This window comes from Peromyscus maniculatus, chromosome 15 (assembly GCF_049852395.1).
Source record: "Peromyscus maniculatus bairdii isolate BWxNUB_F1_BW_parent chromosome 15, HU_Pman_BW_mat_3.1, whole genome shotgun sequence".
NCBI lineage: Eukaryota > Metazoa > Chordata > Mammalia > Rodentia > Cricetidae > Peromyscus > Peromyscus maniculatus.
In genome coordinates this window covers 79,701,205-79,725,317 of record NC_134866.1, presented here as the reverse complement: position 1 = coordinate 79,725,317, position 24,113 = coordinate 79,701,205, and the positions used below count along the sequence as shown (strand labels likewise).

Below are 24,113 nucleotides of genomic sequence, written 5' to 3'. Positions count from 1 at the left end.
ACCAAAATTTAAGAACATATCAACATGAACTTTACCAAACAATGAAATTTAATAAAGCTCTATTTTATCAACAATAAATGAGCCTATTTTTATTATAAAATAACTAAATTATATACAAATCATTTGTTTTAAATGTTTGTGGACTCTGCTTTAATGTTCCTTATGTAAATATGTAAAATGACGCTGAGATACATGCTGAGTTAACAGTAACATTTTTCTTGTCTACACATTCACACGCAACTCACCCTCCTATTGAGTCTGGTAGATACATTAACTGGTTTTCATCTATTTTAAGAGTTGTGACATTTTTCAATGAACCTATTGAGAAGAAATAATAAATCATTTTCAGCTTAAATGAGAAAGCAAGTCCATCAATAATCAATGTGAAATACATTAGATTTGACAAGAATTAGAAAACATTATCAATAAACATACCTACAAGAGAAACTACACCCTAACGTCACCCACTCTTACTCACCCAACATTTCTATTTTCACCCACCACACCTTTGTATATGTGTGTGTCTATGTGTGTGTGTGCGCCTGAATGTGTGTGCGTGTATAGGTGGATGAGTGTGCTTGTGAAGGCCTGAGGTAAGCCTTGGGTGTCCTTCCCCAGGATCCAACCTTGTTTTTGAGGCAGGTCTCATACTAGGACCTGGGGCTCATCTACTAGGTCAGGATGGCAAGCTCGGAAGCCCCTGGGACCCGCCTCCTCAAGGCTGGGAGCAAAGTGCACACACCACTAAGGCTGGCGTTTAACATTAGTGTTCGGAATCAAACTCAGTCCTTATACTTGGCGGGCGAGTCTTTTCTATCTCTCCAGCCTCCAGTGCACTGTTTAACTGGCCTGAAGAATAATAACTGGCTTTCTACCCAACCCCAAATAAAATATAAGCTCCCCAAGAAGACAGACATTTTGTCTCCACTGTTCACTTCTCTAACCTTGTTCTTAAAAACAATGTCATGGCATAGAGAATTTACTATAATTTGTTAAATATATAAAAAAAAAGCAGTGTGAAGGCTGTTTGTCACTACATAACAAAACAGTATATGTAAATAAATACATTTCAATTCAAATATTAAGAGTACTGATTAAATTAGAATACAATCCTAAAATGTACCTTACCTTTAAAACTGGTATAATTCAACTGAGAAATATGTAAAATAATTTAAGTTTTTCTATTATATGACCTTGCAGATTTAAGTATGTGTTTGTAACAAGAATTGCTAAATGGTCTTATTAATAAAAAACCTGGGGCTGGAGAGATGGCTCAGAGGTTAAGAGCACCGACTGCTCTTCTAGAGGTCCTGAGTTCAATTCACAGCACCCACATGGTGGCTCACAACCATCTGTAATGAGATCTGGCACCCTCTTCTGTATACACAATAAATAAATAAATCTAAATAAATAAATAAATAAATAAATAAATAAATAAATAAATAAATAACCTGGAGCCAGATATTGGGGTGAAAGCTGAAAGATCAGAGGGATAGAACAAGCCACGGCCACAAGTTCTTACCACTAGGAAATCCTAAGCCCAAGAGAGAGCTACTTCCTGTGTACTCATGCTTTACACATCTTTCTGTGCCCTACCATCTTACTTCCTCTCTCAGCCCAACTACAACACTTCCTCTTTCCACTCAGCTCTATCACTTCCTGTCTGTCTGTCCAGACCTCCAGACCTCTATGGTTAACTAGTGCTGGGATTAAAGGCATGTGCCACCAGGCCTGGCTTTGTTCCCAGTGTGGCCTTGAACTCACATACAGATGAATCTCTGCCTCCTGAATGCTAGGATTAAAGGCATGTGCTACCACTGCCTGATGTCTATGTTTAATATAGTGGCTGGCTTTTTCCTTTGATCCCTAGGCAAGCTTTATTTGTTACAGCATAAATAAAATACCACCACATCTGTTACTCTTGGTCATGTTGCATTTGTTTAACTCTGTGAAGCTGTTACTTTGTCTGACTCAAACACCTGATGGTCTAATAAAGAACGGCCAATAGCGAGGCAGGTGAAAGGACAGGTGGGACTGGCAGGCAGAGGGAATAAGTAGAAAAGAAATCTGGGAGAGGAAAGAGTAGCCAGGAAAGGAGGAGGACATCAGGGGCCAGCCACATAGCCAGTCATGGAGTGAGAGTGAAAGTTAAGTTCACAGAAGTAAGAAAAGGGAAAAGCCCAGAGGCAAAAGGTAGCTGGGATACTTAGGCGTTTATAATTAATAATAAGCCTGTGTGTGTGTGTGTGTGTGTGTGTGTGTGTGTGTGTGTGTGAGAGAGAGAGAGAGAGAGAGAGAGAGAGAGAGAGAGAGAGAGAGAGAGAGAGAGAGAGAGAATGAATGAGAATTTATTTGGGAGGTAGGTAGTGGGCCCTCCCATAAGAGTAAAAACAAACAACAACAGCTCATACTTTATGAAACAAGCAACTTCAAAACAAATTTAGCAAGAGTTGTAGATATGCCAAAAATTTTTAAAAATCATTCTGTTTTCTTATCAATCGTGAAGAAACTGAAAATAGTTTCCAAATAGGGCTGGGAATAAAAAAAAAATAAGTAGGCTAACTTTTTTGTAGAGAATTTATTAAAGTTATAAAAATATAATTTCCTTAGGATAAGTAAAAATAGTAACAACCGTAAAGTAGTAAACTGTACAATGTGGCACATCAGGAAAACTTCAAGTAATATTTGAATGTGGTAGTACAATAAAACATTAGTAAGATTTTGAGTTTCTATGGAAAGTCTTGAGTAAAAGTCTCTAATAATTAAAAAGAAATTGTTTGAAAGCAATACAGACCAATAGTCTCTGGCAGCTGCTGAAGGGAGTTACTGGATAAGAGGAAGTCTTGGAGGTTCTCACATGTTGAAATCCCTTCTTCAACCATTTCAATATTATTTTTAGAAACATCCAAATATGTTAGCTGTCTCAAACTACCAATAAACTATAAGTAAAAGACAGAAAATACCATTATTGTATCAAGTAATTTTGTTTTGTTTGTTTTTAAGACAGAGTTTCTCTGGGTAGCCCTGGCTTTTCTGGAACTCGCTCTGTAGACCAGCCTGGCTTTGAATTTAGAGATCTGCCTGCTCTGTGTCCTGAGTGCTGGGATTAAAGGCCTGCACCACTAGAGCCTCGCTCAAAAAAATTTTTTTAAATTTAGGTAATAAGCATAACACCAAGTTTTAGTCAACAACCAGACATATTTAGTAATAGTCAAGAAGCACGACAACTGTCTTGGGGAAACAGTCATCACCTCCTATAGCATGGTGGTACTCACGTCTTCGTTAGATATGGAAGCATACAGTTTCTCAGTTGATGAAGCAGCAATTTTAATTTAACTATTTCTGGAAAGACTGAATCTAGTAGAAATCTGATTGGTACTAACAGAATGTATACGTTCTTCAGTAGTAAAAATACTATTTTTAATAAAATTTGTTATGTGAGTTTTCAGATTTCAATCAAGAATGTGTGCATGGTTTTTAAAAAGTATAATTTGTTTCAAACTATTTAATAACAAATTAAGTAAAAATTCACTATTTAAATGACTAAAAATAACTTTTAAATGTGCATTTCAAATTCTGAAAAGGAGAGACAGTAATAAATAAAGAGCCACTGAAATTTTCATATACATACCCCTGGAATAAAAGTCAGTCTATTACCATCCATCCAAAACTCTTTCAATCCACTTAGTTGTTCAAGTACTTCAGGCTGTTTGGACAGAAGAGGAAGAATTCAGTTAATTACATGACTATCTGTATCTGGCTAAAGAAGTCCAGGAATTTCCAAGGTAATCTTTAACCAAAATCTAAAGGAGAGAGGAGAGAGAAGTATCACAGGGTGGTACTGTTACCAATGGGGATTCCACAAAAGTAGATGATATTAGATTTGTTAAATCTCTGGATTACCCAATTGGGTCAAATATTTATATAATTAATAAAAAATAAATAAAATAGGACCCGTTGTTTTCAAGTGTATAATAAAAATATTCTTGTTCATTATCAATACAGACACAGCCCTTCAGAAAATCTTACAAAAAAACTTGAAAGTAAAAAAGGCAATATATGATTTACTGTGTGTGTGTGTGTGTGTGTGTGTGTGTGTGTGTGTGTGTCTGTGTGTGTGCGCACAGATGTGCATACAGGAAGCTAGAAGTCGGATTCCCCAGAGCTACAGCCTCAGGTAGCCATGAGCTGTCCAATGGGGGTGCTGGGAACCAAACACCAGTCCTTTGACGGAAGAGGAACATGACAAGAAAATATTATTATGTAAACTAGTAGAAAACCAGAATTATGTAATGGGACATCATATATGATGCTGAAAAGCTAACCTCACTAAACCCCCTTATGTTGCTGTGAACCTTGGTATTCAGATAAACTTGTTCTTGGGCAATGGCCACTGGAACTGAAAGTTTGAATGTTTCCTAGAAGTTATTTCCCTCAGTCCAAAGAGCCGTGGCAATCAATAAGTACACAGTGGCCAAGGGTACATTCACTGCCACCCCCACAGCAAGCAGGCATTCAGATCTATTGCTAATATATAGAGTAAGATTTCCAGGGACTACTTGAATTAAGAGAAACTTTCTTTTATAGGTCTTTACTATTATAATTCCACTAGTAAGGTTTATGGGTTTGTTTGGCTGTCCTCCTTTTTTTGGGACAGACTGGAGTCCCTTTGTAACAGAGGATGACCTTAAATTGATCCTCCTGGATTCTACCTCCCAAATGGTGGGATTACAGGCATATATCATCTGGTCTGTCTTTCCACTCTTTTTATATTTTTATATTTATATATGGGTAGAAAAAAAGATGATTTTAAAAGCTAATAGGATTCACAAAACTAGTAAAACAAGATTCACATTACTTATATTCAAGTTAATATATTTAAAAACAAAAGATAAGGTCATAAAGGATAACTTAGGAAGAAAAGCATGTACTTGTTCATAATAAGTTAAACTTTGCAAATACAGTGAAATAAATCCAAAAGTCATCTTAAATTAGAGTATGAGGAAGTAGGCTGGAGAGATGGGTCAGTGGTTAAGAACACTGACTGCTCTTTCAGAGGACCCGAGTTTGATTTCCAGAACATGCTGGCTCACAACTGTCTGTAAGTAACTCCAGTTCCAGGGGATCCAGTGCCCTCTTTCAACCTCCTCAGGCACCAGGCACGCAAGTGGTACAGAGACACACATGAAGGCAAAACACTCATACATATACAATTAAAACTGAAAATTAATTTTTTAAAAAAGAATATGCAAAAGTGCTTTAGAAGAGGTGTAAGATATCCTCAAATACCACAGTGCTCTACTGACTGCAACCGGAACACACAAACCCACCACACAAATTTATTCCTAACACTATCAATCGAAAGTTGCTATAATTTTTAATAACAGACTTGTGAACATAAATTTTAAATATGATGTTTACAGTTAATGAATACCTCTTTAAAAAATTATCTGGCCTACCTCCTGAGCTATTTTTAAAAACATACTTAAATACAAAAACTACATACAGACTCCATTCCTTATAAATTCAGCAATACAGTTCACTTTGAGTGCAGAGAAAAAACTCACCTGACACCTCAATGCAAACTCAAAATTAATTCCCTATTTTCCTAACCATCTGTCAGATTTCTCCTTGGTTAACTTTTCTACTGGACGGGAAGGTCCAGGTGAAGAGTTTTCTTTAAAACCATGTGCTTTTTAAGAGAAATACTTCCATTTCCACATCGTGCCCCTGAACAAATGTGAGACTGATGGCTAGTGAGACTGTGAGGACTTACCACTTCTGTGAATTCATTACTCCCCAAATCCAGTCTTTCCAGCTGGGTCAGTCTATTCATGGTTCTATTGGCAATGGAGTAACAAAAAGTTAACTACACAAAAACGTAAATTACAGAAAAACTTCCAAATCTCATGGTTTAAAACATACTTTTATAATGCATAGACTTTTCAACATACTATTTTCAAAGAAAAAAAGTCATTTAATTTCTACAAAAGAAAAATTGTCAATTGGTCTCTTTAATTTTGGCTTCTCACAGAATAAAATTTCATATAATTAGACTATTTGGCAGATGCATAATCATTTCTACCACAATTTCAAGAAGTCTTTTTTCTGGGCTGATTATCCATTTCTAAAACTTCTCGACAATTGTAACTCTGGACAATAATTTTCGAATGTTGAATTGCTCCTCACATGTTCAAGCCAAATCAACGCAATTCAGAATAAGGATTTGTTGAGAATACAACAAAATGAGACACTAAGTTAGATCAAACAGCAGGGCTGTAGAGACGGCACGGTCATTACAAGCACTTGTTCCTCACGCAGGAGACTTGGGTTCAATTCCCAGCACCCACACCATCCACAACTGCAGTTCCAGGGGATCCAAGTTCTCTTCTGAGCACCACAGGCACCTAGCATACATGTGGTGCATGTACAGACATGTAGAAAAACACTCACACAAAACGAGTGACCCTAGTAAGAAACATTTAAGTCAATGCAATAATATATCATGTTCAACTTCTCCGCTAAACGTTAATACTTCTGGGCAAGAAAAATAAAATTTGAAAAAGGAACAGGGAAGTTGGTTCAGAGAACCCACAGCCAGTTCCCAGCACCCACATGGTGGCTCACAACCATGCCTAACTCCAGTTCCAGGGGACCTGCTGCTCTTTCCTAACCTCTGGAGGCACCAGGCACATGCAGGCAAAACACTCATACATACTAAATAAAATAAATAAATCTAAAAACAAAATAAACTACAAAAATATAGATTCTGAAATGAAAGTATGCTGAAATTTTATTTCTTCTTCTATAAGAATGTCTTTTAAACAGAATTAATTGCCAATTTATTCAAATGTGTATTTATGCTCCTGAAATGCTTAGAGATAACATCTCTTTATATACACCAAGGCACTATCAACTATCCAGATAAGAAAAACTTGTGTTTCTTACACACTGACTTCATAGCGTAAGACAAAATAATAAAATGTATACTGAGCTACCATTAGTATAATAATTCAAATGTTATATTGGAAATAAAAGCTTAAAAAGCAAGGGGATTTTAAAATATGGTAAAAGATCACAGAACTGTATGTTCTCTGAATGTTCAAATGTATAAAAGTTTAAAGTAAAACTGGATTAAAACGTTTTTCAGCTTTTCAGTAAAAGAATATACATCATACTATAACAGAACAACCTTACAGGCCTAAATTGAAAAAAGCTACTTTTTCCAATCCATACATTTTAAACATAACATTCTTTAATTTAATAAACACAACACCTCTTTAACTCACTTCACAACACTTATCTTTATCAAAGTCACCTTAATGTGAGATTACTGAGTGCCTATCCTCTGGACTACAGTTCAGTTTCCCTTATTCATGCCTACCTTTGACTATAAAGCCTACAAGGTCTACTTTCCTTCATAAAATAGCACAATTTCCAGGGTCTTTATCAAATGTATAAAACCACACGCTCTGTTATCAAGTTGATATTTTCAAACCACTATGCCATGCGGGGATTTGAGAAAAGCGAAGAGGGCTGGCTCTTAGAGGAGAGAGAGCTGGAAGAACAGACACAGTGTCGTGTTCTGACATGGTCAAACTGACAAGGTGACAAATTTACTTGGAGCATCAGGATACATAATCAACAGGAGGGCTGGCTGAGGAAAATGAACCTATTACTCTCAGTCCAGGGTAAAGACGAAAAACAGAGCATTGGAAAGCTCAATTACAGGCACTGTCTAGAAAAGGTTTGAAGCAGATTTAAGAATGGTGAGTAATACAGATGTGTGACAAAAGGAGGAAATCCATCACAAGTAATCTCTACTTAATTCTGTTGCTATTAGCTTTGGTTCTGTTTGAACACTTCAGAAACCTAAAAAAAAAAAAAAAAAAAACCATACTAAAATAAGAACATGCTTTCTAATTCAAGGAGAAATTAGACTGCCCCTCAAAACTTGTCAGTGCCCTTCAGAAACCTTTATGCAATATCTTAAGTTTCACATAACTGTATATGTCAAACAAGTTTTCACTGTTTGAATGACAAAAATGTCTAGCATCTGCAAGATGGCTCAGTGGGTAAAAACATGTGCTACTAAGTCTGACAACCTTACTTCTATTCCCAGGTCCCAGCTGCTGAAAGGAGGACTGGCTCCCTCTCATTCTGTGTGTACACACACACACACACACACACACACACACACACACACACACACATTTTTTTTTTCAAGATAAGGTTTCTTTGTGTATCCCTGGCTGTCCTAGAACTAACTATGTAGACAAGCTGGCCTAGAACTCACAGAGATCCTCCTGCCTCTGCTTCCCGGGTGCTGAGATTAAAAGAATGCACCACCATGTTTGGCTTTTTTTTTTTTTTTAAATTTCAAGTCTGGTCACATAATCTAAATGTACTTGAGTACCTCAGTATTTAAAACTATAGCTTCTGTATTTATAGCTTATAAAGTTACAAAGATTTTAATCATATAGCTTCAAAATTTAAAAAAAAGAAATATATTTCACATTCATTTATATAACCTGAATCTCTCAAGAGTTAAAATTCACTGAACTGCCTATGGCTTAGCAGGTAGACACTGACACCAAGCTGGACAATTTGAGATTGACTCCCACAGCCCACATGGCGGAAGAGAAGAACAGACTCTGGGAAGTCATCCTCTGACTTCCACCACAACCAACAATGGCATAAATGACACACACGGATGCTGGGGGATGGTCTGTATGTCAAATTACTCTGATTGGTCAATAAATAAAACACTGATTGGCCAGTGGCTAGGCAGGAAGTATAGGCGGGACTAACAGAGGAGAAATAAAAGAACAGGAAGGCAGAGGGAGTCACTGCCAGCCGCCGCCATGACAAGCAGCGTGTGAAGATGCTGGTAAGCCACGAGCCACGTGGCAAGGTATAGATTTATAGATATGGATTAATTTAAGATAAAAGAACAGTTAGCAAGAAGCCTGCCACGGCCATACAGTTTGTAAGCAATATAAGTCACTGTGTTTATTTGGTTGGGTCTGAGCGGCTGTGGGACTGGCGGGTGACAGAGATTTGTCCTGATTGTGGACAAGGCAGGAAAACTCTAGCTACACATGGACACACAGAGAGATGAGAGATGAGAGATATGGGGGAGGGGAAAGGGGAGGGAAGGAGGAAGCAAGAGAGAAAAAGAGAGAAAACACAGTAAATAGAAACTGTACAACTGTTTTCTGTCAAAGTTTTTGGGTGCAAAGTGTCTATATTAGTTACTTTTCTCATTAGTGTGACAAAATACTTGAATAAAGCAAAAAAGTTTTTATCAGGCAATTTGTCACAGGGACAGAAAGATAGCCTTTTGTCATTAGCTATTACAATAAGCAATTTTTATTTAGCTTTTTTCACATCTCTTCATACCCAGTAAAGCTTTGAACCAGCCCAGTACCGAATCAGTACTATATACCTTATAAAATCATAAAATAAATGATTGTCTAATCTACACTAACTAGCACTACCACCAACTTCATTCACAGAATAAAGCCAACCAATAGGCTTAACACAGTCACTTGTAATGAAAATCAAATATAGTCCCTGTCCTCACAGACATATAATCACATGGGGGAGGGGTATACATGCATGAAGTGTACATGTCAACCAGAGAAGAGTATAATAGAAAATAAAGATACATTAAAATTAGTTATTACCCACCATAAAGCAAAAGCAACCAGAGAAAACTGAATGATTGTGCTTATGTTCCACTGAAATTTTATTTCTAAATATAAATAGATCATATTTGACCATAGACTAACTACTAAACTATACAGCGATGCATTCAAGGTTCTATATTTGTTCAGTAAATGGCTAAAGACTACCGTCTATTTTGAATCAGAAGTTCTGTCTTTTAAATATTCTTATATCACTATTTGCTCTTACAAAGCTATTATGTGTTATCTTATATTAGAGAACAAATCACTCATTTCTAGTTTTACAACAGACTATAAAGCCATACAATAAAGTTCTGTAAAAAATTTAACATGAAGATCTCACAACCACTCTAAATGATGTGTATGCGCTCTCATATAGGATCTCTCTGAGACTCAGATTTACTTAGTATTTTTACTTCTGTGTCCCATATAAGATTGTGGTTCAAAGGAGAATGAAATTATCATAATCATACTACCATACTGACAACCAAAAACAGATCCATACATTTTTATACTTAATAGCAACAATTACATCAAAAGAGGACTTTCAAAAAATAACGTATGCTCATATTTTAAATAAACTGTGTTTTAGGGCCTAAGATTAAAAATTCTAAACTGGATTTAAAAAGAGTAGTATAGACTTACTTAGGCAACATTTTCAACTGGTTTTCTCTAAGTTCTAGTATCTGGAGTTTAGTTAATCTGTAAAACAAAGAACAAATCAAGACAAAAGAATCAAATATAAGGAATTGAATTACCTTATGCCATATTCTAAAGTAAAGCAGCATTAACTACATAGTTACTACATGTAGTGTAATAGTAAATGTGAAAGAAGAAAAAAAAAGAATTTTAATAGAGCTAGGCATGGTGGTGCAGCCTTTAATCCCGGTACTCCAGAGGCAGAAGCTGGATCTCTGTGAATTCAAGGCTAGCCTGATCTACATAGAAAGTTCCAGGGCAGCAGGGATTACATAGTAGGATTTTGATGAAAACAAGACAACAACAGACTCTGATCCTCAAAATCAAGAAGGAAAAAAAACTACAATTTAAAAAACATTTTTCATTTCTTATTACTGTATGTGTATTCTGCGTATGTGTGTGTGTTCATGTGCCACAGACCACATGCAAAGGTCAAAGGACAACTTCATGCAGTCAGTTCTTTCTTTCCACCTTTATAGAGGTTCCAGGGGTCTAGCTCAGAGTGCAGGGCTTGCATAGCATGTGCCTTTGCCTTCTGAGCCAGACGTCTCACTGGCCACAGGTCAGCCACTTTAATACATTTTCAAGGGACAAAGTGATTATCCCTAATTTTTAAATTCTGGAATGAATTCTATGCCTTTTACTGAAAATACCTACAAAACTGCTTACCCTCCAGGATTATAGGACAATAATGCCCATCTGTAAGAATAAATAAGTAAGGGAACATTGAGGACCATGAAGAAAAACTCTCCTAACACCTGAAGATGGGTACAGAAAGATGAGAGAGACCTCAGAAACACATTCCCCTTTCTTAAAAACTTTAATTTCTACAGGAAAAATAGCTAAATCAACTGTTAAGTCACTTTAGAATTTCAGAAATGCTAACACAGCATTCAATATCTTAAATACAGAGGCATTGCTCCCATTGAAACACCTGGTTCTGCCAGCCTTAAGAACATTTTTTCCCTTCTAAATCTGCATTTACTGTTTATTTGAGACAGTAAATCCAAGTGGAAATAATTCAAAAGAACTACAAGAATTGCAAAATGCTTGGAAATAATTAGAAAAGCCTATGAAATGCAATTAATAAGTATTACTAAAGTACTTTGCAGTTGTGTGAACTTTTCAGAAACTAACAATATAAATGTCTTTAGAATAATCTATAATTTACCTGCCAAAATTAGCTGGTAAGAATTCAAGGAAAGCATCATTCAGATATAACTGGGTCAGGTTTAGCAGCTGAGAAAACCCATCAGGGAGCCTGTATAAAATGTAAAAGAATTAAATTAAGTGCATATTTAAAATGTCAGTCTCTTGCCAAACATTTCACTCAGAATCTGTATAATAAAGATATATTCTCAATAAATAAGTTACCTCTTCACTTTTATTAGTGATCTTTAAATTAAGTTCTTTTTTAACAACTTACCTGTTGTAAAATTAGTAATTATGTTTTTGTACAAAAGAAGATAAAACTTGTCTTAGTATAATAAAATGTGCACAAAATAGTACATTTTGAATGAGCCATAAACAGAATTATATGTAGGGCATAACTATGAATCATCAGGTACCTTTCAAATATATCTTATCCAGCATAAACTAACAGGACTATATAAAGAATTTCTAAACACTAATAATATAGCAAGATGAATGATTCTTTGTTGTGAGAATTGGTCCTTTAGGCTGTTAAGCTATAAACTTAAGACTCTACAAACTTAGAAGCCAGTAGTGTAAATACACACACACACTCACATGCCCAAATGTCCCCTAGTATTAAAGAGCCAACAGTAAAGAGCCACTGGGTTTATATTATTTCCAATTTCAACTTTTGGTCTTTAAATGATCGAGGCTGTAGAGCTTTATAATGAGCAAAGGAGAAATTGGAACAGACGAATGACAGAATAAGGCCAGATAAGAACACATTTACATATGCTTATAAAACAAGTTACAGATGTACAACTTGATGCTAGAAAAAAATATTTTCAAATGAGTATTTATTTCACCTTTAGATATTTGTCTTGGATTGTTATAAGCATAAAATCTCATGACATATCAGACTTTGACTTGTTTATTTTTCCTTTACCTCACAATATTCCACCATCTTCAATACCAAGTAAAGCAACTCTATTTTTGGTAAAACTTAGCATGGAATGAGTATTCTGGTTATTCTTTCAACATGGTTATACCAAGCTGTATTTCATTCTATTTACCTTTTAGCATCACTAACAATTCAATTTTGCGAAATTAAACAGCTTTGGTACAAGGAAAACTTTGTTTACAGACATTACTATGATAAAAGAACACATAATCTCATGTATATGTTGTAACCAATCACCTGTATTTTTCCTCAGTTTTCTTTTAGTTTGTTTTCAAAGTGCCCCATCTGACTACATGACATGTGCATATATTAGTCTCACTTTTTACTTTGACTATGAGATCTAGAACACACTCATTCTCTCTTTTAGATCTCAAATTTATATCTGTAATATATGGGTTAGGAAGATTATTAGGAGGTGTCCAAAACTGAATCTCCATGGAGGCAGAAAGATGACTTGACAGTTTAGGAGCATGGGCTTCTCTTCCAGAGAATCCAGGTTTGATCCCAGAACCAAAGGTGGCTCATTACTATCTGTTACTTCAGTTCCAGGGGATTCAAGGCCCTCTTCTGGCCTCCTCAGGTACCAGGCAAACACATGGTACACAGACCATGTAGACAAAACACTTTCACACACACTCATATTCATTCATTCATTGATTCATTCATTCATTCTCTTTCACACACAGACACACACACACACATAGGGGGGCACACACATGGTACACATATACATTCAGGTAAAACAGACACATACACACACACACACACACACACACACCAAACAAACAAACAAAAAACTGAATCTCTGTATAACTAAGATTGATACAATCTACATTCTATTACTGCTCTATAATTGTTATAGTCAAGAAAGCAGCTTATAATTCAACTGAAAGACTTACTTAGAAATAGGGTTTACACTGGCCTCCACAATTGTCAAAACTTTACAATTTTTAATATTTTCTGGAAATTCTTGGATTCCTAGAAAACAAACAACCAAATTAATAGAATATAATACAGATATTTCAGTCTTGAGGAACAGGGGTATTACAAAGGCCTTAATAATAATAAAGACATTGTGGAGATTCAGAAACTAATTACCAGCTAATGAAGAACTGACATCAGTGCAGATCAGGCCACTTCCACAATCATCTGTCTATCTCCTTTTAGCTCTCTTTCATCTGCCACCTTATAGCTGATAAACTGATTAGTTTTCCTGCCTTTTCTTAGCACTTCTGGAAATCAGTACCTTTTCTATGAACTAGTTAATGATAAAACACACACACAACATGTAACATTCTATTTTTTCCCTCAGGCAAAAAGACAAGTGCGTTTAAAATGGTGGGCTCCAGATTGGGCTGGTCCTATGTAAATAAAGAACAGAGCTGCAAACAGACCTGCAGACGGGAAGGATGGAAAACAGGGATGAGACACACCCTAAACTGTGCCTTGGGCAGTACTGTCCACTCTAAAATAAACATCCTCCAGTATCTTCCCATGTCTTCACTCTCCTCTCTTCACCCTCTTACTTCATATAATCCAGTACATTCACAACGTAACTATTTAAGGGCCACAGTGACTCCTCACACTGTCATGTGCACATTTCACGAGACCTACTGGACATTTTGGTTCTGTGTGTTCTTCAGACCAAGTGAGGTAAAGGATTTTTTAACTCCCAATCTGTTATAGACCTGTATATTAGAAATAGACTTTTAAATTATTTTAGTAAAAGATTCTTTCCCCACCCCCACCCCCGAGACAGAGTTTTTCTGTGTTAATAGTCCTGGCTGTCCTGTAACTCACTATGTAGCCCAGGCTGGCCTCAAACTCAGTGAGATGGGCCTGCCTCTGCCTCCCAAGTGATGGGATTAAAGACGTGTGCCACCACTGCCCGGCTTAAATTTTGGTAAAAGATTCTAAGCATATACTCATTTCCTTAACTTATCATACCAAAAATACAGGAATAAATAATTTGTGAATTGCCAGCACACTACAGCCCAATTTAAGTATTAGTATCACTCTACTCTAAATGAACACTAATTATGGACTTTTGAAAAGCATCCCTTAAATAAATTTTATATAGTCTCCTTCATTAACACAATGATTATCCAACAGGGTAGTCACTTTAGGGTTATTTAAGATCACATCAATTTCATCACAAGAAGATTCTATGTTTAAAACAACAACAACAACAACAAACTTACTGTAACACTAAGTGCAGAGTTCCACATGATAAAATAAATGATGCTAAATCCACAACTAGTATATTATTTTGGTCAAAACTCACCAATAAACTGGGTGTGGTAGAAGGTGTTCTTAACATATGCAAGGTCCTGGGTTTAATCCCCAGTATCATCAAAGAAAAAGAGTCACCAACAGACGCCAAAATAAGATTAAAAGTATAACAGTAATATTGAGGAAAAGATTCCTCCTATAAGAAACTTATAGAAGAACAAAGAATAACTGAATCTAATGAGTACCACCAAAATGAAATGCTTTAGACTTATTAGCAGTTACCAGTTAGCTTTATCATGTGGCAACAGAGAAAAAAAGCAAAAGCATACAACTTGAATTTAATGATGGGAAGCATCAAAAAATAAAAATAAAAACCTTCTATTAAAAGGACAGTTAAAGAAATGCCAGTGTGATAAAACTTATCAAGAAGAAAAGGAAACCTGAGGAACTAGGAAGAGGAATCTGTCTTAAGAGAGCTGACTAAATGTAGCACATGAAAGCAACCAATTCCAATATGGATGCTGAGAATATATATTGTTGGTAAGACATAGCCAACTGTGGAAAAGAATTTGGTGGTTCCTCGAAATGTTACATATAAAATTACAAATGGCCCAGTAATTCCACTAGTAGGTATATATGTAAGAGCATGTAAAACATACGTTCAAATGAAGTGTTATAAATGAATACTCATATTATTTAAAAGAGCCCAGATTCCATCAATAAATAAATGTATAAGCATAATGAACAGAATAGAGTATATTCACACTATGGAACATCAACATATGGTACAACAAGGATGAGTCCTGAAAATATGCTAAGGGAAAGAAGCCAGACACAAAAGTCAGACAGTTTTATTTATGTGAAAAATCCACAATAAACAAATCTTTGCGGAAACAAAGCAGATATGAGGTTACCTGTTGTTGTGTAGCTATTTCCTACAAATTGAAACTTTCAACTGAAGTTCATAGACTTAGAAGGCTCAGCAAACTTTGGAAGAGTCACACAGGCTCTCCCCAAGACGATGATATATAAATAGTAAACAATCTGGGGGAGAGGAGGCTGCAGTTCAGCTTCCCTACCAGCTGGGCAGGAAGCCAGCTGATGAACCGGCACTGTCACCGGCTTTCTGGTGATCCAGCTGCCCAAGAAACACTCTACTTCTGTAAGTAACCCCAGGAAACTTACTGGGCTCACAACACTAGACCTTGGAACAATTTCTTTGGTCTGTCCATGGTGCACTATCTGAGGTGACAAAAAAAGTTTGCCCACATCTGCATAGGAAAAAGTCACCAAACACCTAAACGCTAGGCAAGGGAACAGCCATTCTTTATAGGATGATGAAAACATTCTATATAGGTACTGGTAATGGTGAAATAAAATTGAAAATGTGCTAAACTCTACCAAAATGTATAATGTAAGAGATTCTTTAGTTTTCAATATCTATATTATTTCAATATCCATATATTATCTATAATTCCAAACCTTGTCTGAACTTTACACAACACTTTTTAAATACTTACTAAGTTTGTTAGGTACCTCAAGTTCAAAGACATCTTTATTTTATTACTCAGCAAATACGTTCCAAATACAAAGTGGAAGACATGAACTACACATACTAGGACTTTATCAGAGTTGCACAGTACTAAGTGGGCTGGGGGCATGGCTCAGGCAGTAAAGTGCTTGCAGGACAAGAATGAGGGAGTGAACTGAGGTCTCCAGCACTCATGCAGAGAAGCCGGGCATGGAACCACAGGCCTGGAACCCCAGCTCTGGGAAGGTGGGGATGGGAAGAAGCCAAGGGCTTGATAACTAGCTATTCTAGCCAAGTAAGTCAGTTCCAGGCTCCGTTAAAGACCTTGTCTCAAAGAAGTAAGGTGGCGAGCAACTGAGAGAGATACCTGACTTCAACTTATAACCTCCACACAAACACACATGTACAAAGACAGGCGAGACAGGCAGGCAAGTCGGCATGCACGCGCGCACACACATACACACACACCAATGTAGTAAAGAATATTATCTTCCCTCACTGTTACTTCCTATCCTAGTAAAGTTCTTTCTCATTATCTTTTGTCCTTTTTCCTACTCTTCCAGATCTCTTAAGGTTGTGAGGTATAACCAGGCCTCATTCTTGGGCTTTTCTCCCAGGCTTATGAACTTAGTGAATACACTAATCTTAGTCGTTACACATCATCTCTATAGTGACAGCTTTCAAATGTATACCTCCAGAACTGGGTTGTTGTTGTTGTTGTTGTTGTTTCTCTCTCTTTTTTTTCCAAGACAGGGTTTCTCTCTGTAACAGTCCTAACTGTCCTGGAATTCACTTTGTAGACCAACGAGACTGGCCTCGTATTCACTGAGATTCACCTGCCTCTGCCTCCCAAGTGCTGGGATTAAAGGTGTGCACCACCACCGGCTGGCTCCAGAACTGTTTTTTGACTTAACTCTACACTCTTACAAATAACTGGATGAGATGTTAGTGTCTCAAACAAGAAAGCAAACAAGCAAATAAATAAACGAAAAGCCTGAGTTCCTAAGACAGCCTAGACAATGGAAGAAAATCTTTGTCAGCTACACTTCAGACAAGGGCTTAATATCTTGAATATATAAAGAAGTGCAAAAATTAAACACATACACATATACACAAACCTGGAATCAGAAAGGTAAGTAGGTCAACGAGCTGAACAGACAGTTCTCAAAGGAAATACAAATGGCCATCCAAGTACGTACATTACAAATACTTTAAGAGCTACCTCATTCCAATCAGAATGACTACAGTCAAGAAAAATAAATGTATGGGGAAAAACTAATACAGTCACTACAGAAATCAGTGTAGAGGCTTCTCCAAAGACTAAAATCAGAACTACCTAACAACTCCAGGGCATATACCCAAAGGGCTATATCATACTCAGAGATACTTGCATATTCATATTTATCACTGATGTTTTTACAAAAGCAAGGAAACAGAATCCACCCACATGTCCACCAGCAAATGGATGAATAATGACAACATAAGATATAAACACAAAGGTATTTTACTCTCTCTCTCTCTCTCTCTCTCTCTCTCTCTCTCTCTCTCTCTCTCTCTCTCACACACACACACACACACACACACACACACACACACACACACACACACACACACAGGCTCAGGAGGACAAGCACCATCTGTTCTCTTTCATATTCCAATGTCAGCTTTAAGTGTTCTTTTTATTTTATGTGTGTGTGTGTGTTTCTTCCCCCTGCATGTGTATCTGTATACCACATGCATGTCTAATATCTAGAGGCCAAAGAAGAGCCTCAGATTCCCTGAGGCTGCAGTTAAAGCAGTTGTGAGGACTGCTCCAGGTCCTCTGGAAGAGGAGCCAATGCTGTTAACAGATGAGTCTCTCTCTAGCCCAAAGGGCCCAGGCTGGCCTCATAACTTGTGAACCTCCTGCCTCTTCTTCTTCAGCATATTCTACCAGTGTGAGCTGCTACAATCTGCCACGTGCTAGCTTGGCTTCCAGCTGCTAAATCTGTGCATCAGGGGAAGCAAATATGGCCACAGGTTCTGGCGATTACAAATAGTGCTGCTATGAACATAGTTGAGCATGTATCTTTGTGGTATGAATCAGCGTTCCTTGGGTATATGCCTAAGAGTTGTATGACTAAGTCTTAAGGTGTTTCGATTCCTAATTTTCTGAAAAACCGTCATATTGATTTCCACAGTAGTTGTACAAGCTTGCATTCCCACCAACAGTGGAGGTGTGTTCCCTTTGCTCCAGATCCTAACATTGACTGTCATTAGTGTTTTTGATCATAGCCATTCTGACAGGTATAAGATGGTATCTCAGAGTTGTTTTGATTTGCCTTTCTCTGATGATTAAGGATGTTGAGTATTTCTTTAAATATCTTTCAGCCATTTGTGATTCTTGTTCTGTGAATTCTCTGTTTAGCTCTTTAGCCCATTTTTTAATTGGATTGTTAAGTATTTTGATGTCTAGTTTCTTGAGTTCTTTATATACCGTGGAGATCAATCCTCTGTCAGATATGGGGTTGGTGAAGATCTTTTCCCATTCTGTAGGCTGTCTTTTTGTCTTAGTGATGGTGTCTTTTGCCCTGCAAAAGCTTCTCAGTTTCAAGAGGTCCCATTTATTAATTGTTGTGCTCAGGGTCTGTGTTGTTGGTGTTATATTTAAAAAGTGGTCTCCGGTGCCAATGCGTTCAAGTGTACTCCCTACTTTCTCTTCTATAAAGTTTAGAGTAACTGGATTTACGTTGAGGCCTTTGATCCACTTGGACTTGAGTTTTGTGCATGGTGATAGATATGGATCTATTTGTAATCTTTTACATATTGAGATCCAGTTATGCCAGCACCACTTGTTGAAGATACTTTCTTTTTTCCATTGTATAGTTTTGGCTCCTTTGTCAAAAATCAGGTGTTCATATGTGCATGGATTAATGTCAGGGTCTTCAATTCGATTCCATTGGTCCATATGTCGGTTTTTATACCAGTACCAAGATGTTTTTGTTACTATAGCTCTATAGTAGAGCTTGAGGTCAGGGATGGTGATGCTTCCAGAGGTTGTTTTATCATATAGGATTCTTTTAGCTATCCTGGGTCTTTTGTTTTCCATATGAAGTTGAGTATTTTTCTTTCCAAATCTATGAAGAATTGTGTTGGGATTTTGATGGGGATTGCATTGAATCTGTGGATTGCTTTTGGTAAGATTGCCACTTTTACTATGTTAATCCTACCTATCCATGAGCATAGGCGATCCTTCCATTTTCTGATATCTTCTTCAATTTCTTTCTTTAGAGATTTAAAGTTCTTATCAAAAGGTCCTTCAATTGTTTAGTGTTATCCCAAGGTATTTTATATTATTTGTGGCTATTGTAAAGAGTGATGTTTCTCTGACTTCTTTCTCAGCCCTTTTATCATTTGTGTATAGGAGGGCTACGGATTTTTTTTGAGTTGATCTTGCATCCTGCCACTTTACTGAAGGAGTTTATCAGCTGTAGGAGTTCCCTGGTAGAGTTTCTGGGGTCACTTATGTATACTGTCATATCATCTGCAAATAGTGAAAGTTTGACTTCTTCCTTTCCAATTTGTATCCCTCTGATCTCCTTTTGTTGTCTTATTGCTCTAGCTAGAACTTCTAGTACTATATTGAATAATTATGGGGAGAGTGAACAGCCTTGTCTTGTTCCTGATTTTAGTGGTATCACTTTGAGTTTCTCTCTGTTTAATTTGATGTTGGCTGTTGGTTTGCTGTAAATTGCCTTTATTATGTTTAGGAATGTTCCTTGTATTCCTAATCTCTCTAAGACCTTTATCATGAAGGGGTGTTGGATTTTGTCAAAGGCTTTTTCAACATCTCATGAGATGATCATGTGGTTTTTTTCTTTCAGTTTATTTATATGGTGTATTACATTGACAGATTTTCGTATGTTGAACCACCCTTGCATCCCTGGGATGAATCCTACTTGGTTGTGATGGATAATTTTTTTTTATGTATTCTTGGATTCGGTTTGCCAATATTTGGTGAGTATTTTTGCATCAATGTTCATGAGGGAGATTGGTCTGTAATTCTCTTTCTTTGTTGCATCTTTGTGTGGTTTGGGTATCAGGCAATCTTGTCTTTCCAGTTGCATGATAAAATCGACAAGGTTATTTGTAACTCTCTTCTCACGTTCACATACAATCCATCATGAAACACTGATTCTACCTTCAAGGATATCCAGTCTACCCACACCCATCTCTACCACTATTATCTCCAAGAACTAAAACTGTATTTGAATTGGTTGTTTTTCTACCCATGTTCTCACAGACTCTTCATATACATAGCTAAACCTAATATCAATGTTCATACAAATGCCTACAAGGCCTTACATTATCTGCTTCTATAAATCCCAACCTGTCTTTACTCCTAATATAATTTCATTTAGCTTATTACTCTGTTTTTACTACCCTGTCCCTGTGTTTATCATGCATGCTATGGATACTAGAACCTTATAAAAATTAATGCGCTAGCTGTTTTCTCTTTCTGGTACATTTACTTCAGGAACCTACATGGCAAACTTCCTTACTTTCTCAAGTCATATTCCCAAAAAAGCTTACTCTCAAAGTACAAGTGTTATCTAGTCTGAGGCAGAAGAGAAAGACAGAGAAAATTAAGGGGACAAAGGAAAGAAACCCCAAACTCCTAGATCCTTCCTCAAGGACTTTAGACAATAATAACTTTTGTTTTGCCATTCCTATAGACAAGATTTATGATAACCAGTCCAGCGTCTAAAGTTCCAACAAAATTAAGAAAAAACTGTAATGGTTACCTATATAGTCAGTGTTGCTTTTAAAAAGACATTTTAAGTAACAATATTAAAATACCAATAAATCATACTTATAGCCTAAACAGGTATAACCAACTATGGCCTTTGTCCTTTCACAGCTATAAACCTAAAAAGAAATGTATAATCTCACAAGAAACTCCATTTCTAGTAAAAGATGTGTCCTTTCTGTGTGGTGTGTTTTGTTTTTAAGGAATGGTCTCACTCTGTAGTTGAAGCAGTCCTGGACTCACTGTGTAGCCCAGACAGGCTTAGAAACCATGCACTCCTGTGTGTCAGCTTTCCCAATGCTGGGATTACAGGCATGAGTGACCGTGCCCCACTTAAAAGACATGTCTTAACCCCCTTGTGTAATCTTTTTGTTCCATGGTTTTACCTGATTATTCTATCCAAGGCACTTCAGAAACCACGCTGGAATCTCACATACCAAAAAGTACAAGGAGAATGGAAAGATGATTCATTTGCCACAGAAGCAGGACATTCTGAGTTGAGATCCTCAAAACCCACATTAAAAAAAAGCTGTACGTTGTGGGGCACTGGTGGCATATGCCTTTAATTCCAGCCCTCGGGAGGCAGAGGCAGAAATATCTGTGAGTTCAAGGCCAGCCTAGGCTAGACAGTGAGTTCCAGGACAGCCAGGACTACACAGGAAAAACAAAACTATGAACACCTCAAATCCCATGCTGGGGAGGAGGAGATAAGAAGGCCCCTAGGGTTTGTTGGCCAGCCAGTCTAGCCAAATCAATAACCTCCAGGTTCAATTAGAGATGGTGTCTTAAAAAATTACAAAGATAGAGCTCAAGTGTGGTGATGCTCACCTTTACTCCCAGGAGGCAGAGGGCAGATGTAGGCAGATCTCTGAGTTCTAGGCTAGCTTGGTCTACATAATAAGTTCCATGGCAGCCAAGGCTACAGAAAGAGACCCTGTCTCAATAATATAAAATAAAATGAGTGAAGAAGATATCTGACATTGATCTCCGGTTCTATTACACATGCACATTAACATACATACATACATAAATGCACAATAAAATAAGAGGGGGGAAAAGGTCTTTCAGCAACCTTTTGAGGTAAAACTTCAGAAGCCAGTGAAATGGCATACAAAGTTAGCTCATTCTGTTCTTATAAATATAAAATAATTAGAATTTTGTTAAAACCTACATAAGTCTGTGATAGTTTAACCATCAACAAATAGTTGTCCTAGTAAAAGCTGGCCAAGCATTCAGAAGGAGAAACAACATTCTACTGAACTACTTCACAGGACATCAGTATCGGACTAGGCCACTCTGTGACCATAACATAAGACAGAAACATCCAAACCAACAACAAACACAGATACATGAACAAAGACAAAAAACGACTGTTGTCCAAACCAAGAAATACCAAGCATCCCTTACTCCAGTTAAGACGTGATTACTGTATCTTAACTAATGACAGCCTGACCATTCCTGTAGTCTATCCTACTACAGTCAGGCTTAAGACAAAGTCTAAGATAGCCAATCATAGAACCCCGATGGCATTTCCCTGGAGAAACTCTCTGAAGACAGAGTTTTGTCTCTTTTTTAAGTTTAAGAAAACTTAAACCTTCCCTAAAATTACCAGGTCAACTGAAATCTAAAGCTCAAATCCTGTAAGTCTTAATATACTGAGATTCAATTGAACTCTTGTGTACAGGATTTTGCTCACTGAAAGCCCAATTCTTCAATTACTTGAGTTCCTATTTCTAGTTGAAATGTGTTCTTCTCAAATTGACAGCTGTCATGTCTGCAGAGCAAGCACTTTACCCAACTAAGCCATCTCCCCAACCACACTCCCAAGTACTTCACTCATAAACCGGACTGCCTGGCTAACTGAACACACAGAAGAACCATGTAAAGGATCGACAATTTAAGACAATAAATGTCCAACTCTTTCAGCTTTCTAAATAAATACAACTTGCTGGAGCTATTAATAATAAAGTACCCACAAAGTTTCCTGAAACCTTCCAAATAGGGAATAAGAGCTAACAACCTCAAAATGGTATCTGATATGTTAAGCTATTCAAATATTAAACTTAACTGATATAAAGCCTTAAAAAAATGTATCTTAGAAAAGTTTAGAGCTTCTTATTCAAGATTAATGTGATCAAATGTTAACAAAAAAACTCTTCTCAGAATATAAAATGCATCTACTTCTATCATGGTGGTCAAGTAAACACTAAGTAACATTTTAGTAGCTTTAAGATATAATACAGGGGGATTTAGTTCAGTGGTAGAGCGCTTGCCTAGCAAGCACAAGGCCCTGGGTTCAGTCCTCAGCTCTGAAAAAAAAAGACATACATCGTTTTTGCCGGGCAGTGGTGGCGCACGTCTTTACTTTAATCCCAGCACTCGGGAGGCAGAGGCAGGCGGATCTCTGTGAGTTCAAAGCCAGCCTGGGCTACAGAGTGAGGTCTAGTACAGGCTCCAAAGCTACACAGAGAAACCCTGTCTCGAAAAACAAAACAAAACAAAAAGATATAATGCAGACCATATTCACTTAACCTAATGTGCTCATTAGTGTTTATCAACATTACACAAACTAGAGTCATCTGGGAAGAGGGATCCTCACAACTGAGAGCAGCCTCCATCATACTGGCCAACTGGCATGTCTGTGGGGGCATTTTCTTGATTAAGAATTGACATGGGAGGACCTAGCCCACTGTGGGCAGTGCCACCCCTGCACAGGTAGTTGTGGTGGTATTGCGTTCCCCCAAAATATTGTGCACCCTAATAAACTTATCTGGGGTCATAGAACAGGACAGCCACAATATTAAACATAGAGGATAGGCAGTGGTAGCACACACCTTTAATCCCAGCATTCCAGAGGCAGAAATCCCTCTAGATCTGAGTTCAAGGCCACATTGGAAATAGCCAGGCATGGTGACACACGCCTTTAATCCCAGGGAGTGATGGCAAAACCAGAAAGGTATATAAAGCGTGGAGATCAGAAACTAGAAGCATTTGGCTGGTTAAACTTTTAGGCTTTTGAGCAACAGTTCAGCTGAGACCCATTCTGTATGAGGACTCAGAGACTTCCAGTCTGAGGAA

General features: G+C 37.2%; 1 protein-coding gene across 13 annotated transcripts in view; it reads right to left on the bottom strand.

Moving 5' to 3' along the window:
* Erbin (erbb2 interacting protein) overlaps nucleotides 1-24,113 on the bottom strand; it is a 109,995-nt gene that overhangs the window by 42,554 nt on the left and 43,328 nt on the right. For all 13 annotated transcript variants that reach the window (XM_076552159.1, XM_076552158.1, XM_006982736.4 and 10 more), the window contains 7 exons: nucleotides 13,383-13,461; nucleotides 11,560-11,649; nucleotides 10,335-10,391; nucleotides 5,777-5,840; nucleotides 3,632-3,706; nucleotides 2,795-2,939; nucleotides 246-318 (listed from right to left, as the gene is read on the bottom strand). In XM_076552159.1, coding sequence (XP_076408274.1) covers nucleotides 246-318; nucleotides 2,795-2,939; nucleotides 3,632-3,706; nucleotides 5,777-5,840; nucleotides 10,335-10,391; nucleotides 11,560-11,649; nucleotides 13,383-13,461 — 583 coding nt within the window. The remainder of the gene's footprint in view (nucleotides 1-245; nucleotides 319-2,794; nucleotides 2,940-3,631; nucleotides 3,707-5,776; nucleotides 5,841-10,334; nucleotides 10,392-11,559; nucleotides 11,650-13,382; nucleotides 13,462-24,113) is intronic.